General features: G+C 37.0%; 8 protein-coding genes across 18 annotated transcripts in view; 4 read left to right on the forward strand and 4 right to left on the reverse strand.

Moving 5' to 3' along the window:
* Window positions 1–5,076, forward strand: part of LOC129797420 (papilin) — a 41,390-nt gene extending 36,314 nt beyond the window's left edge. For 2 of the 8 annotated variants that reach the window (XM_055839952.1, XM_055839947.1), the window contains exons 7-14: window positions 33–203; window positions 436–849; window positions 914–1,495; window positions 1,630–1,803; window positions 2,021–2,752; window positions 3,085–3,558; window positions 4,033–4,305; window positions 4,376–5,076. In XM_055839952.1, coding sequence (XP_055695927.1) covers window positions 33–203; window positions 436–849; window positions 914–1,495; window positions 1,630–1,803; window positions 2,021–2,752; window positions 3,085–3,558; window positions 4,033–4,305; window positions 4,376–4,536 — 2,981 coding nt within the window. In that variant the 3' untranslated portion in view covers window positions 4,537–5,076. The remainder of the gene's footprint in view (window positions 1–32; window positions 204–435; window positions 850–913; window positions 1,496–1,629; window positions 1,804–2,020; window positions 2,753–3,084; window positions 3,559–4,032; window positions 4,306–4,375) is intronic. The other 6 variants (XM_055839951.1, XM_055839949.1, XM_055839948.1 and 3 more) reach the window with 6 other exon arrangements.
* The window catches only part of LOC129797484 (protocadherin-23), a 953,251-nt gene that overhangs the window by 874,613 nt on the left and 62,895 nt on the right, over window positions 1–15,743 (forward strand). The gene's annotated exons all lie outside the window — the stretch shown is intronic.
* LOC129797474 (probable cationic amino acid transporter) overlaps window positions 1–15,743 on the forward strand; it is a 261,906-nt gene that overhangs the window by 183,268 nt on the left and 62,895 nt on the right. The window lies entirely within an intron of this gene.
* Window positions 1–15,743, reverse strand: part of LOC129797497 (hexamerin-1.1-like) — a 97,285-nt gene that overhangs the window by 23,386 nt on the left and 58,156 nt on the right. The window lies entirely within an intron of this gene.
* LOC129797691 (uncharacterized) lies at window positions 5,238–6,462 on the forward strand. The gene is made up of 3 exons (XM_055840499.1): window positions 5,238–5,267; window positions 5,398–5,476; window positions 5,546–6,462. Exons 1-3 carry the CDS (start codon window positions 5,248–5,250, stop codon window positions 6,269–6,271), a joined length of 825 nt encoding a protein of 274 aa, XP_055696474.1. The 5' UTR covers window positions 5,238–5,247; the 3' UTR covers window positions 6,272–6,462.
* LOC129797713 (uncharacterized) lies at window positions 6,598–7,638 on the reverse strand. The gene is made up of 2 exons (XM_055840534.1): window positions 7,562–7,638; window positions 6,598–7,441 (listed from the first exon to the last, which is right to left on the reverse strand). The coding sequence occupies exons 1-2, from the start codon at window positions 7,579–7,581 to the stop codon at window positions 6,718–6,720; spliced, it is 744 nt and encodes a 247-aa protein (XP_055696509.1). The 5' UTR covers window positions 7,582–7,638; the 3' UTR covers window positions 6,598–6,717.
* Window positions 7,631–9,110, reverse strand: LOC129797741 (uncharacterized). The gene is made up of 4 exons (XM_055840576.1): window positions 9,060–9,110; window positions 8,406–8,508; window positions 8,120–8,338; window positions 7,631–8,054 (listed from the first exon to the last, which is right to left on the reverse strand). Exons 1-4 carry the CDS (start codon window positions 9,062–9,064, stop codon window positions 7,764–7,766), a joined length of 618 nt encoding a protein of 205 aa, XP_055696551.1. The 5' UTR covers window positions 9,065–9,110; the 3' UTR covers window positions 7,631–7,763.
* The window catches only part of LOC129797588 (dynein axonemal heavy chain 10), a 40,180-nt gene continuing 33,553 nt past the window's right edge, over window positions 9,117–15,743 (reverse strand). Inside the window, exons 40-45 of the mRNA XM_055840376.1 lie at window positions 14,255–15,405; window positions 12,419–12,550; window positions 10,821–11,041; window positions 9,938–10,183; window positions 9,341–9,589; window positions 9,117–9,263 (exon numbers count right to left, since the gene is read on the reverse strand). Coding sequence (XP_055696351.1) covers window positions 9,117–9,263; window positions 9,341–9,589; window positions 9,938–10,183; window positions 10,821–11,041; window positions 12,419–12,550; window positions 14,255–15,405 — 2,146 coding nt within the window. The remainder of the gene's footprint in view (window positions 9,264–9,340; window positions 9,590–9,937; window positions 10,184–10,820; window positions 11,042–12,418; window positions 12,551–14,254; window positions 15,406–15,743) is intronic.

Raw genomic sequence — 15,743 nt, forward strand, 5'->3', positions numbered from 1 at the left:
TATTATGTAAACCTTTTGTTGTTTTTGTGTAGAATTTTGCAATTCACCAATTGAGAAAGGTAACTGCGAGAACAAGCAAGCTCGATGGGGCTTCTCCTATACTGATAACAAATGCATGCCATTCTATTACACTGGTTGTGGTGGCAATAAGAATAATTATCGCTCAGAAGATGAATGTACAACGAATTGCCCGCCTCAGATTGGTATCTTATTTTTTTTCCATTGATTGAAAATCTCCTCAATTCTCAAAAAATTTCAACTAACTTTTGGTTGTTGATGCATGAATAACAGTTTGTTGAAAAAACGAGAAAAACTAACTCTTGGCTTCTGAACTGAGGAGATTTTGCAATTTCTATATTGAGACGTTGCCGCTTGAGAGTAAAATAAAATTAACACATTTAATTTTTTTCCTTTGTTCCGTGATATATTGAACAGAGCGCGATTTGTGCGTACTTCCTGCTGAAGTTGGAAACTGCCAGAATTATACTACTCGATGGTACTTCGATACACGACAATCTCGCTGTCGTTCCTTCTATTATGGTGGCTGCGGTGGGAATAAGAATAACTTTGAACAAGAAGAAGATTGCTTAAATCGATGCGAGCGACGACCTACAACAACACCTCAACCTGTTAGAAGACCACAAGTCCATGATGATCGCACATTCCGACAGGAGTACTGCTTCATTCAGCCAGATGCCGGGGACTGTCGAGGAGATGCCATTGTTGCTAGATGGTACTATAATAGAGAAGAGGGTGTTTGTGCTCAATTTGCATACACCGGTTGCGGTGGAAATCAGAATAACTTCGAAACTGAAGAAGATTGCGAGAGAAACTGTGATAATGTACAAGGTATTTTTTCTTGTATCATCAACAATTCTATTGTGCAACAATTAAGTCCTTTTTTTTTCAATAGATATTTGTACACTTCCGGCACTTCGTGGACGCTGCAATGAACGCATTCAGCGATGGTATTTCGATCAGAACACCCAACGGTGTCAACAATTTGAATTTGGTGGCTGCCGTGGAAACAAGAATAACTTCTACACCGAAAGAGAATGCCAGAGCGCTTGTAGACACGAACCTGGAAGAGTTGAATACACCACGCCACCAGCACGAGCTCCAGTATCCATTTGCGAGGAGCCACGTGACTACGGGAATTGTAATGGTAACGAGCTCAAATACTTCTTCAATCGTGACACTGCATCCTGTGAGGCTTTCTACTACACTGGCTGTGGTGGCAATGGGAATCGCTTTGAGTCACAGGAACAATGCGAGCGGCAGTGCGGTGAGCATAGAGGAGTGGACGTGTGTAATGAACCAAAGGATCAAGGACCATGCGATCAATGGCAGACACGCTACTACTTTGACTCAACCAGACGACAATGTCTTCCATTCCATTACGGTGGATGTGGAGGAACTGGAAATAAATTTACGACACCCCAAGAATGCGAATCGCTGTGCATTGGACATGAGGAACCACCACCAGATGATAAAGGTACTGCCACCGTTCTATGCTTTATGATCAATGTTATTTTTCAGGCTAAATGGACCAAAATTTTCTTTCATAAAACTCCTTATTTGTTTAACTGATTCATCAAACGTCATTTTTTATAAACCGAAAATTTCCAGCAATTTGCAATCTTCCCGCTGAAGTTGGTAGATGTAGCCAAAATCAAGAGAACTCTCACAAAAGATGGTACTACGACGATAGTCGAGGCACCTGTATTTCCTTCATTTACAGCGGATGTGCTGGAAATCAAAATAATTTCCGCTCATTCGACTCTTGCGTTGATTTCTGTCGCAGTAAGTGGTCAGCGGGAGATACCTGGGCTGACCTCCCCTATTCTTCAGCTTCAAATATGGAAGAATAACTTTAAAAAAAAATCGCACGCATTCTATACATTGCACCTTTTTGCTTTTAATTATTTTTTGGCTTTTCAGAGAAACTTTCGAATCCTTTTTGGGATTTTTTTTTAAATTTGATTTCCGAAGATTATTTTTTTTATTTATACAATTTTAGGTGAACAGCCACAGCAACCAGAAAGGGAACCATCAGGAGATAAATGCGAGGAACACACAATTGCCTGTGAGAACCTACAATGTCCGTATGGTGTTGAAACAAAATACAACGAAGATTACTGCCCGGTTTGTTCGTGCGAAGATCCCTGCTCAACAGTTCAGTGTCAACCGGATTCTCTCTGCGCCATCGATGTGGATAGAGATGAGACGGGACAACCAATCTTCCTGGGAGTTTGTCGGAAAACCAATAAGCCCGGGGAATGTCCTACCCTCAGTGATAATCAACGTTGCGATCGAGAATGTTACACAGACGCCGATTGCCGTGGAGAGAAGAAGTGCTGTTCTGCTGGTTGCGGGTGGTTGTGTCTCCATCCCGAGTCTCCATCTGCAAATGTGTCTGAGCCATCGCGTCCATACCCGTACCCAACATCCTACTACCCTGGTAGCCATGCACCAGTTCTCGAAGAGAAAACACCAGAAGAAGTTAACGTTGCAGCTGAAGAAGGAGGCTTTGCTGTACTACATTGTTTCGCTACTGGCTATCCTCCACCAACAATCACCTGGCGACGTCATGATATTATTCTCAATACCAACCAAGGACGATACCTTCTCACATCCACCGGAGATTTGCAGATTGTGCAGCTACATAGAACGGACGATGGTACCTACGTTTGCGTTGCAGACAACGGCCTAGGAACACCAGTTACCCGTGAAGTCGAACTTCGGATTAATGGTAAGTCAGGACATTTAGATTTTATTTGCTTGTTGGTGGTGGTGATATATACAGAATTCTTTGGCTACAAGAAATGTGATTTAGAAGTTATAAAAAAAAAGTTCTTAGAAACTTCTATGCCAATTTGGTGTGGTTTAAATGCTTTCTATAATGTTGTTTTTCTCTTTTAAATTAAGTTTTAAAGTTAATCACATTTCACAGCCGTTCAGCTTTGTTCTTCTCTATATTCTCTGTACTAAACACCCCACTTTTTTAAGATGCAAATCTATGCTTAAAATCTTTCGTTATTAAATGATATTCAATGTTGCATGATCTGTGTGCAAACACTGTAGACCCCGTAAATATCAGAGATGCAGACGCTTATATTTTGGGTGAGCCTAATTCCACCCAGATTGTTACGTTGAACCAACCAGCCACGCTTCGATGTCTCGCTGGTGGCTACCCCAAACCCTATGTTAGCTGGTGGCGTGACACGGAGTTGCTTCCACTGAATTCTTCACGCTTCGAACAGAAGCGTGACAACTCACTCGCCTTTACCAAGGTTGACCTCACAGACCTTGGCAAGTACACATGTCAAGCATACACAGGACGTGGTAAGCCGGTTTCCGTGTTCACCACACTTCTGGCTGTGGGACCCGTGCATGTGAGTAATGAGGAAGATGAGAAATACTTGCAATACGTCATTGATCCACCGGTACAAACAACAACGATCCGGACTAGGCCAGAGTATCCATACAGGCCTGCACCGCCGCCACCCCCACGGGTCATACCACTACCCCATGTGCAGCCGGTTGTGCCATCAAATAGTAAGTATTCTGTGTGCTTCTGCTTCCTATATTTTCTTTTAATTCAATTCACCTGTATTTGTGATTAAAATTAGGCTTTATATGGTGTTTAAGGGCTGCTATTAGTTGCTTATCATGTACTTCTGTGATTAATACAATACTTTCTTCGATGCTTAGAATAGACTTTTTGAAAAAGCACATTCTGCAGAATTTCTAAACATTTATGCAAAGTTTCTATAATTTTTTATTCAATTTTCTTAATTATATTTAATGAGTTTCTTTTTGAGCAAAAGAAAGAACTTAGCTTAGTTAGATATCTCAAGGGTTTATTTTATCCAATAATTGAAATATATCTCTTTTTTTAATTGATGTTTTTCAAAATTATTTTTAGTTTTTCAAGTAGGTATTATTTTATCACAAAATCAAACCTAATGTAATAGATTTTGCATAAAATTGAAACAAAACTTAAAACACAATTTTTTAACATTTTTTCAGCCCCAGTTACAGCTCGACTTAGGCTTCCTGGTGGCAGACAGTATGCTCTGGGTGCTGATATAAAGCTAGAATGTGTCGCAGACGGTTATCCAACTCCAAACATTACATGGTCCAAGGATAATCGTCAACTTGTGCCATCGCATCGACTACAGATCATCGATCAGAACCGTGTTGTGATCTACGGAGCTTCCAGAGAAGATTCAGGCTTCTACAAATGCGAAGCTTGGAATGGACACAGCAAATCCTTCCAAGAGGAGGAAATTATGGTGGAAGGTAAGTTCATTTGAAAACAAAATGACGATTGAGTTAAAGAATTTACAAATCTTTGTTTGATTCCTTTTAGGTGTCTTTATCCCACCAGAATGCACAGATAGTCAGCAATTTGCTGATTGCTCAAAGATCGTCCGTGGATCGTACTGCAATAATCCCTACTATGCCAAATTCTGCTGTAGATCGTGCACGCTTGCCGGACAATTGAGTCACGATCGTCCAAATTTTGTTTAGATTAATATCTTTTCTTCTCCCCTCTCCTGATTTCTGGAGCCACTCTGCACTATAACTTTTCACTGCCAAAATACCCCGACTTTTCCACCCAAATAGTTAGGTCTCATTCATAGTTTCATGATCATCGTGATCCCTGTGCCATATACCACAACGAAACATCACACTTAGCTGACATTTTTTTTTCGTTCTACTCCTAACGATCTAATCGCAGCGTGTCTATTAAAAAAATGCTTCTAAAAATTCCCTTGCAACTATTTTTTTTTAGATTGTAGTTGACTAATAACTGCCATAGTTACGGAGACTTTGTATCTCCCTTTGTAATCTACTTCTGTGTCCTTCCGTGAGAAATACTTCAAGTATATGAGAACGTGTCTAATTCGATTAAAATTTACTTAACTTTTGTTACCAATTTGTGGCTATTAGATAAATAAAATGGACGAAAAATGATTAAAATGTAATAGGAGTCAAGTTTTTCCTTATTATGTAAAGCAATTGACGAATTATAAAGTGTAAAAAAATAAAAGTAGAGTGTAAATATAATAGGATTATTTTTTTTATTTGGAATCAAAAGAATCAAAATTACAAATGGCGTATCACAACGATATAAAACTAAGATTTGAGAAAACAAATTTAGAACTTTTCAGTTACAAAATATTCAAATTATACAAGATCGCGGCGAAATTAGACGAATCAACAGGTAAGAGAAGTTTAATGTCAAAAATGGAGTATGTGTAAGTACATTCTCTTTTTTTCTTTATACTTCAATTTATAGATTTTTTCATGTTTTCTCAATGAAAACTATATTATAATCATTAACAAATAATGAATAATCCTTATCAATATGAAACTTTTACATTTTAGTCGCGACAGATCGAGCCCCAAGCAAATGGAAGCTATTGTTAAATTCATGGAAGATAATCCTGAATTTGCTCGACAGAGGGTAATTTCAGTAAATGCAATTTTCTTCGATATAAAGACAAAAGTTAAAATAATTTTATTACTGCTCTAGGGACGAGGCACAAACTATCCCCCATTTTGTAAAACAATGTGGCTTCGATTAACTGCCGAACTCAACAATCTTGGTCCTCCTGTTCGTGATTGGTTGTCCTGGAGGAGAGTTTGGTGTGACTTCAAATCTAGCATTCAGAAGAAACTGAAACAACGCGAAAGATTTCAGGAAAGAGGAGTTGAGCCCCCCAAAAATCTTGCTTTGTCCTCAAATCAAGAGAGGATCAATAACTTACTGTCAGATGGCTTTTATCAGCCACGAAGACGCACAACGGAAAGTTCTACTGTAAATACACGACAGTCACTACCGAGATCAAGTAGACTAAAGGTAGACTATGTAGTGGATGAATATGAAGATACCGAAGGAGTTCTTCCAGATCCACTCTCAGAAGACGGAATTCCGTCTGATTTTGAAAATTACAGTGAGTCTGAGAGTGCGATAGAGGATCCACAACATCAAGGTGAACCCTCGTCTAGAGAATTCAATGAAATTGAAGCGGAAAGACTGAATTTCCTTAACAAATTACATTCGTTTGAGGAAAAACTGTTGGAGATTGAGGAAAAAAGGTTACAGATTGAGGCGGAACGTCTCACCATTGAGAAGAGACGTTTGAAAATTGAAGAATCAAGATTTGCGAGAGAGGAAGCAAGACTTACAATGGAAGAGGCCAGAAATGCTGAAAGGATAGTGCCGAGAATGATTGGTCCAAGGAGGACTTCATCTTAATTTACGATGCTTTAATGAGCAGGATGAATCTTTTAGAAGGAACCCAAAATAAGTTCATCCATAAGTTGCAATATAATAGTTAAAGACAGAATGTTAAAGTTAATACAAAATAATTTTTTCAATATTATTGAAAAATTTTAAAAGGAAATATACATTACCTTTTGAGGAAAAAGTCGCTGGAAAGCATAAAAGTATTTTTAGTTTCATCTTTATATTCCTTAAGGATCGAGATCGGCTTTTGAGTAAATGAGAAGATGTAGCGAAAAAGATCCTGAAAAGTTAATTTATAATCTCAAGGGGCAGCGAATAGAAATCAAACAAAAAAATTAATAATAATAGTGCCTAATTGCTTGGTGCAATTAGTTGGTCATAGCAATAATATATTCATTGATCAATTTATAGGTATATACAAGAGGAATAAAAAATAGTTAAATGTTTGGTACTCTTCATTTGGATGCTTCCTTCTTAGTCAGCATCTCCTTCTCAATTTCCCAGCGCTCCTGTTCAATTCGAAGACGCTCTTCCTCAATCACGAGCCTCCTTTCTTCCACTTCCAGACGTCGCTCTTCCATTGCTTGCATCTTTGCATTGTGTTCCAGCACCAGTTGAAGATGTTCGTAAATTGTCTTAAGCAGCCTAGAATTGCTGATAGACTGACCATCCTGTCTGGCATCTGTTGAATGGCCCAGGATACTTGTATCCTCAAATGGATCATGGTCCTGCTGGTGGATCATCTGAAGGTACTCTGCTGCCATATTGCTGTTGGACTCCAACGACGGCGGCTGCGGACTCAGCTGTGCTGGACTCAGGGCAACTGGATCTGCCTCATCTGATGATCCTGGATCCCGCATCAGAAGTCTCATAACTCTTTTCTGATTTTCCGTCAATTCAAAGTTCTTCGGAGGCTTCTGTCCATCTGTGGGTTTGTATGTGTTTGACAATCTAATCTTCTTCCGTGTCTCGAATTTGTAGTCATTCCACACCTTTCGCCATGTCTTCCAATCCCTCACTGGAGGTCCGCGGGAATTTAGCTGATCAGCGAGATCTTTCCATTTTTCCCGTACACCGTCCTCATACAGATTTCCCCTTGCTTTCTGCTTGGCAAATGCCAAGTTTTCCTCCATATACTTGATGAGGACAGCAAATTGTCCAATGGTTGTTCTGTCTCTTCTAATGATCAAATAAAAGAAATTATTTAATTTACAATTTTCTCAATTATCCAGTAGGCTATGAAATACTAAATATTTACAAAACATTAAAGTTTTAGAAGTAAAATCACGAAATTCTTACTTGCTATAGAGACGCTCCATTTTGACACATTTATATTTTTCCTCCAGCAGAGAAAGATTTCCTCGGCTTTGATCCGATTTCGACCACTTCTAATTCGTTTTCGGATTGCTTTTGAATGCGGCGAATTTTCGACCTAATTCTCGTTATCAAAGTGGACAATTTTATTTCTTTTTTTTTCTTATAATTCAAAATTCACGACAATTTAATTACTGCAGCAGAAGAAATTAGACAACTTTGTGAGGAATCTATCCTCGGAAGACGGAGGCACGAGTTCAAGCGTTTGGGAGTCCTCGTCATCGGAATTCGAGACAGGAAGCTCTTGTATACTAAATGTGTCGCTGAAATCCTGCATTTTTAGCGACTTTGGGTGTGGGAAGAAGGATGGGGACTCTTCTTCGTCACTATGGTCAGATTTGTACTCCACAAGTGGTTGATTTTCCACATGTCCAGGGATTTGGAGGCGATTTATGGGAATAATATTTGATGATTTAGCCTAAAGGACAAACAAAAAATTATTTACTCATTGAATAAAACAAGAAGGATCTTTTCCATACTCACTTGTGGAGAATCTTCAGTTTCAATGAGCTTTTTATACGTTCTTTTTGCTCTTTCCACCTTTAACTCAAGTTTTCGCTGCATCATTTTGCAGCTGCTCATCTGTGGTACATATGTTGTTTTGCTGGGAACATTTGGGACACCGCGAAAGATCACCTCAACTTCGTCCTCATTTGATGAGCTCTCCTCACTCTCGTGATTCCTACCATGCACCATTTTTTCCTAAAAATTTTAATCAAATCTCTTATTTGCTAAACAGAATATACAATAATTCGAACTCACGACTCACATTCTTCTCTCCACTATCTATTCCGCTATCTTCCATTTGCACAAAGGCTACGTTCAACAGGAAATCACACCAAAACGTCGTCCTCGTGATGTTAAATGTCCAACTGCAGGAAAATCGATTTTCCACATGTTTTCTTATTAGTAGAAAATTTCCAGTAAATTTTCGACGAGATACTGGATTTATTTCAAAAAGCGAGGATATCAACCTTCCACATTTACATTTAGGGCGCCAAATTCAAAAAGTAGTTAAAAATGCATGGAATTTATATGGGGACCTCCGGGGGCCACTGTACCAAATTTCATCGCAATCGGACAAACGGTATAGGAATGCATAGCTGTGTAGACGCAAAATCCTGAAAGCCTTTTTGCAAAATATTTTGCCTATTTTGCGTTGAAAGTATAATGCAATCTTTGGAAAATATCTGTACATTCTGCATATAAAATTAGAACAATAATTTCATGAATGTTTTAAAATGTATAATTAAGAATAATATTTGCTCTCAAAACATTGATCGTGACGATTAAATAAGATTGATAATACATTAAAATATAAAAATGATAATTTTGTCTCAATTCTGTAGATTTTGAAAAATAAATAAAAATGTGATAAAGGATGAATTATAATTAGTCATGAATTAATATAGGAAATTAGTACCTCATTAGTTTATGTAGTCTACGCAATTTTGTAGTTGAACACACAAAAGAAAGTTTATTAATCGGTATTTAGTAGAAGACAAACTCCGTGAAGTACCCAGAAACTCTCGTGAGCACTCGTCCGTAAATCCACTTGAAACTCAAAGCCCTGCTCGCGTTTGTCGCGTCGATTGGAGGTCGTGTAGACGGGTGCCTGAAAAATGTTCTAGCGAAAGAATGTGCAGAGTGAGTAACTTTCACCGATGTGGTGAGAATTTTCACGGTAGATATATGAAAGTTCACCTGCAACCTCAGCCGGTGTTCCTCTGTGGGTGTTATGAGAACCACGGGCAATTGTTCGCTGAGAACTTTGGGATGGGATTTCGCCAAGCAATTCTGTGTGGCATCCCATCTGGCTCCCTGGAGGAACAAACCACTTGTGTAGCATCCGCAGAATGGACGTTCCTCAATGTCGTCATCAACCAGGACATCTGTAACGGTTGTGAACGTCGTCGAGCGTTCAAGCAGCCAATTGTTCTCCCTGGCGGCAATCTATTGGGGTGAAAGTGTGTCACAGAAAAGCATTTCTAAAGCTAAAGCATTTACTCTCATACTCTTCCACCCATAAAATGTCATGTATGCTACATAACAACCCTCTTTTATGCACATAAGGAAATCAAAGACAATTTTGTGGTGTACTCTCATTAAAACATTTTGTAGGAAACTTTCTCAATGAAAGAGAATTTTCGTGCAGAAATTTCTACAAAAGAATTTAATTCACACATAATTTTGAAAAATTCCTTCACACTCTATTGCAGAAATTTCGAAGTGGGCATAAAGTGAATGAGAGCTTTTAAATTGAACAGGTTGTTTTATTGGTAAATCAATTAAACATCTCACCTGAATGAGTGCTGTTATATAACTCCTTGGTACATGAAGCCCCGAGAGCCACATTACAAGAGGTTCTCCTGAAAGTGACCAATACTTGTATTGCTGATTCCGTTTCTGAAGATGCTCCATCCACCCTCCAAGGCTCTTGCACGTTTCAGGTGCAAATCTTCTCCATTCATCGGGTAATCTGCCACTGAAGAGGGCATCCACTACAACTTCTAATACTTCATCCATTTGAGCATCGCCCGAAATTGCCTGAACAGAAACCATAAAATGTTTATTGAATTAGAAACGAAATTGGTAAATTTCTACCTTCTAATTAAAATTTTAATAATCAAAACTGATTTTTTGGTTAATTATTAATTATTTTTGACATTGAAACCAATTTGTGAATAATAAATAAATTCAGTATTAAAACAAATTAAAATTTGGATTTATGCGAGAAAATTTTGACCAGGATTTCTAACAATAAGAATTAGCTTTAATAAAATTGATAATTTTTTACTTTAAAATAAAAGTTGGTTTCAGCGTTCCCAAGAAAATTTCTCAAAAGTTTTCCAATGCAGAAGAATTAAAAAAAATTTCCAACACGCTACAGCTTATAAAGTAATGCAGTCAGTCTCGTCTATGTTCCACAATCTTTTGTTCTATAATTATTGGGCATTTTTAAAGTTATTATGTACAAAAAAAAACTTTATACATTGTACAGAATTGAATAAGATGAAAACTTAAAGTTTAACTTGATTTTGAAGCTATCTAAAAAATTTAAAAGCGAATCTTTAATAGTGAAAACTGAAAACTAGGGCAAATAAAATTATGTGAACAAAAAGATAGGATACAGAATGTCCATTATGGCCACAAAACTGACCATTTTACTTTAATAACTTTTTACCTCTTTGATGAGCATCAAGTGCCTCTTCATGTGGTGAATGAGTGTGTTGAACAGCTCCAGTTCCTGTATTAGAACCACCCCAGTCGGTGTAATGTTAATCTGATACGCCTTCCTCACCTTTTCAATGTCGTACTGTCTCGGAATTTGTCCCAAAATATCGCTGACAATGTCTTGGATTATCTCCGTTCGAGACGTTTCAACCTCCTTTGAATCTTCATCACCTTTATATTGAATAAAAAAAAAGAAAGAAGAGGGAGAAGAGTGAAAAACATCATGATTACCCACTTGGTCATTATTTTCAGAGTGTTGGTGTTTTCTTTTACCACCACCCAACAATTTAGCACTGAGAGACTCATTAAAGGCGAAACAATTAAAAAGCCATAAAAAATCACATATTAATTATTATTTTCTTCATCTCTCTGGGTTTTCGTTCCTAGTATATTATGTGTACGCGTGGTATATCCTTCTAAACCCGGGATGGTTGCAGGAGGATTTCGATGAAGCTGGAGGTTTGTCTGTGAGGGATCATGATGGTGGGTGTGGGTAATGTGTACTGAAAGGAGGGTTCCTCAATCGAGCGTATATTGGAAGCGACAGCGTGTGGTTTTTACGAAAAAAAAATCCAAATTAGTAGGGTTTTGAATTCGAAAGACCGATTTTTTAAAAATAAAATTTAGGGATTTAATAAAAAAATGAGCGATTAAAATATTCCTGTATCGTGAAAAAACCTTTTAACTTTCCATTAATCTCCGTGAAAAATTAGAAAAATTTTTTTTTAAAGCGATATCTTTTAAAAACATCTATAAAAGCATAAATTATATCAGTTGAATCATTATTTGAAGTAAGTACATACAATGGGGGTGTATAGCTTTCACATTTTTAGGCAAATCTGTTGGATTTCTGATCTTTTCTACAAGATTTTTATTTAATAGTGAATATTTAAATGAAATTGTGATACATACAAAGTGAATAGTGAATTCATTGTACTTTTAAACTTAATTTCATTCAAAGGATAAACTTGTAAAAAAGATTACTTTAAATTGGAGCTTGATTAATTTTGGTAAATCAGGAAAATTTCAAGATGAACTCAAATGTAGCTGTTTAAAAAAAATTTCAATCAAAAACTTATGCTTGGAAATAAAGCTATACACGAGAGATAAATAGAAAATGGACAAAAAAATCCGTCATAACTGTAAGTCCAACCCGTAGAGTGAAGGAAAAGAGAAAAGGGTTAGTATGAGGGGATTTGAGCATGGGAAAAGTAGGGAAAAAAATGAAAATATTCTAGGAAAAGTGAGAGAAGAGTTGAGGGAGTGAGAGTTGCACACAAAAAAGTACTCGAAGTTATACGTTTTATAATTGAATTTTTGTCTCATTCCGTGAAAGAATTTAAATTCAATTTACTCACCCAAGAGGTGTTGCCATAAAATCACTGGCCAGCGATACCCAGTGTAATGCATTTATTATTTTTCCATATATGTTCCCAGTTTATTTAGGGGTGAGTTTGTGATTGAGCAAAGATAAAATGAAATATGAATTAAAGCTTTGTACCTATAGAGTACGAATATTGTGGAAACATGGAAAATTTCTCTGTATACCTTCTTTTGGTTGGAATTTTCTCATTTTTCTCAACATTATTTCAATTGCATTCTTGTAGTACGTCATCTCGGCATTTGTATGAAGACCCAGAAATTCCGCTGAAGTGTCCAAAGGCAAACTATCAATGGTGTCTGAGAAATAAAATCAGTATCTATACATGAATTATAGCTCTAATATGTACTTGTGAATAATCTATAATTAAAATTAATTTATTGCACTGTATAAATCAAAATTTTAAATAGATTTTCGGTTCACTAATATATAGACCAATGGACGAGTGTATCAGTAAATTTTCATTTGTTGAGTATAGGTACATTTTGATATGCAATGTGTGCACACCAAATCTCTTAACTAGCAATTTTGCACCTAATACAAATTCTCATAACATTCACACTAATTGTCGCGGAAATACATTTTCAGTTTGAGTAATCGCATTTGTTTATTATTAGTAATACAATAATCTCCTTTATGTTGCCCTACAAACAACAATCCATTTGCGGTGTGTGATTAACATACGATATAGTTTATATTTCATTGTGAATTCCACAATAATATTCACTGGCACATGATGTGCTTTATTTATTCATATCGAGAATAAGGTCATTATTGTGCTTGTATTGTAGGTAGGTACATCTCTCTGACAAACATATTTAAGAACCGAAATATTCACCATAGGCGCATATATACTTTTGTATGAATATTAATTTTCTAACTGTTGAATAATTGTCGTAGATTTGACTTATTTTAATTACCTAATTTTTGTACATTTTTTTGTTGTTGATATTTTGCCTCAATTTTCTGACACTTTATCGTCTTTTGCACTTTTGACTCACTTTTATCGCTTTGCCTGTATACTATCTTAACGCTTTAGGCACTTTTCAGATTTTTATCACATTTTATTCAATTTAAATTCATTTTAAAACTGTTTTCTCCTTCATTTCCATGGTTTTAAAAACTTTTATAAATCTTGTTGATTCAAACTGTATGGACTTTTTTCAAGTCATCATCTTAATTATATTTATTTTATAAGTTGAATGTGTTTTTTTCCTTTGTCTCAGCCGGGCATGTAAAAGCATGGAAGCTTCCATCTATATAATAAAGAAAGGTTTGTTTGTTGGTAATCTTCGTGTCTGTACAGCTATACAAATCTACACCGTTTAACCGATTGCGATGAAATTTGGTACAGAGGCTCCTTATATCAGGCGCTTTCGAGTGGCCGTATTCATTTCCCCCCCAAAGCCCCCCTTCGGGTAGCCCCCATATAACTATCATTCAGTTTTTGCGAATTTTTGAATTTCGCGCCTGAAATGTTGTATGAAAATGATTTCTTTTCTTTGCGAATTTTTCTTTGGGATTGATAGGTGGCTCTAATCGCCCTAATCTACATTTAAACCTTCACAATTTATTTTCTTTAAAATTTGCGCGAAGCGCAACAAATCCCCGCGAAGCGGGGCGAGGTAAATTGGAGCGAAGCGACAATTTACCTCGTTAATGCTATAAATTTGTAAGGAAGGTTCAAATCCATAATTTATTACATTGATTTATTTTGCTTAAGAAAGTGATTTGTGAATAAATTAGAAGAAGCTTTTTAGCTTACATTCTTTCTTCGGGCAAAAAGTTTATTCGCTTCCGAGGAATTTCACAAAGTTTTTGTTAAATAAAATGTGTTGTATGGGATTATTTGAGATATAGGGGAGGAGTTGAAGGGAAATAGTTTATAAAATCTCCATATAGATGACAGATGTTATATTAATTTATTAAAAAAAATCATTAGACCTTGAATTAAGTTTAGTGACTAATATGTTGTTATGTATATATAATTTATGGGGGCTTACCGATAAATTGCTGCTTTGTGGCTGATATAGGGAATGTGTAGTGTACGTTGAAATCCTCAGCAAAATGAAATGGTTGAAAGGTGTCAAAGAGGAAGTTACCAAAATATTCATCCATATAGGACGACACGACCCTATTGTCGTACTCATCAAACACCCTTCCGCCGTACACAATGTCCCCGATGAGGCACTTGAGAATGTCCCAGGAGATTCTTGATTGCCGGGACGTGAGGGCTTTAGTGAGGTAGAGACAGAGGATTTGCTGGGAAATGTTGAAGTCGGTGTCATTAAATTCATACGGGATGTTCCAACCAATCTTTCCGTACCGTCGGCGCTCCTGCACGACACCATGAAAAAATGTAAGGACAAAGACGAGGGGCTTTAGGGCGGGATGGTCAAATGCTTCGAGTGCTGCAAAGTCAATGCGACTGATGGTGGATTTGAGATTGTGCTTTAGCCCCACAGGGATTTCAGTTACAATTTTCACGGATTTCTCCAAAAGTCCAGTGGGGAATACATCACTTTCGCTCATTGTTATCCACAGCCGGAAATTTTCATCAACGTCCCTCAACCGATGGAAATACTGCTCGACCTGTCGCATAAATTTTGGCAAATTGTGAGCATTCTCGTACAAAAGCCACTGCCCAGTTGTCATGCACTCTTCCAGCAATTTCCATGCTCTCGCCTCCTGGCCCACACCCAGTGAGATCATTCGCACCATGTCAGGTGACGATGAGAGTTTGACAATGTCCTCCGTGGGATTTGTCCCTGGGGTGCTAACAAAAATCACTGGCACGCTCGATGATGTTTCGTCCAGAATTTCGCGATAATTGATTATTGTGGGCTCTACAAATTCCTCCCCCAACGCATTGATGACGTACTTGTGAATAGCTCGATACAGGCGGTCTCGCCTAAAGCAGCGTAGTACCATCAGTTTCTCGAAATTATTCACATGTGGCATTAGTGGCACTGATAAATCTTCAGGTGCCTCCGAGTGGCACCACACTTCCCACAAATCGCATTGCATTTCAATACTTGCGACAAGTTCACTGAATTTATCAGGAAATTCTTTTACCAATTTACGAGCATCATCCATTCCTCTTTTTGTCATGAATTTTAATTGTGGCAATGGTTCATCGCCTCTGGCATCAGCGCTATGAATTATAATTAAAGACATTTTAATTAAAATTTAAAATTATATTTATCAAAAATGAGAGAACGACAAAACAGATTTATACATAAGATGGAAAATGAAAATAGGAGCTTTGTAAGTTAAAATGGAAAAGCTCTAAAAGTTTCTCACCAAGTTTTTTACCTAATAGCTTATGTACAATTTATTTTGAAGAGCTTTTAAAACAAATGAGTGAACCCAGGAAACAAGTAGCATAAATTTCAGTTTTTGTTAATAAATCTACTAACCTTTAGTTTTCATCAAAGTTTTTTTTTTAATTTTATAAAAGTCTCTTTTTTTCATAATACATACCTTTATTAA

This window comes from Lutzomyia longipalpis, chromosome 1 (genome assembly GCF_024334085.1).
Source record: "Lutzomyia longipalpis isolate SR_M1_2022 chromosome 1, ASM2433408v1".
NCBI classification, from domain to species: Eukaryota; Metazoa; Arthropoda; class Insecta; order Diptera; family Psychodidae; genus Lutzomyia; species Lutzomyia longipalpis.

What these genes read in the sequence shown, in the direction of transcription:
- LOC129797691 (XM_055840499.1), top strand. Translation starts at nt 5,248, where the DNA reads ATGTCAAAAATGGAGTATGT. An exon ending in ATGTCAAAAATGGAGTATGT is followed by an intron (nt 5,268 to 5,397) that starts GTAAGTACATTC and finishes TTTACATTTTAG; the next exon opens with TCGCGACAGATCGAGCCCCA. An exon ending in CTGAATTTGCTCGACAGAGG is followed by an intron (nt 5,477 to 5,545) that starts GTAATTTCAGTA and finishes TTACTGCTCTAG; the next exon opens with GGACGAGGCACAAACTATCC.
- LOC129797713 (XM_055840534.1), bottom strand. Translation starts at nt 7,581, where the DNA reads ATGGAGCGTCTCTATAGCAA. An exon ending in ATGGAGCGTCTCTATAGCAA is followed by an intron (nt 7,442 to 7,561) that starts GTAAGAATTTCG and finishes TTTGATCATTAG; the next exon opens with AAGAGACAGAACAACCATTG.
- LOC129797741 (XM_055840576.1), bottom strand. An exon ending in TAGATAGTGGAGAGAAGAAT is followed by an intron (nt 8,339 to 8,405) that starts GTGAGTCGTGAG and finishes TAAAATTTTTAG; the next exon opens with GAAAAAATGGTGCATGGTAG. An exon ending in AAACTGAAGATTCTCCACAA is followed by an intron (nt 8,055 to 8,119) that starts GTGAGTATGGAA and finishes TTTGTCCTTTAG; the next exon opens with GCTAAATCATCAAATATTAT.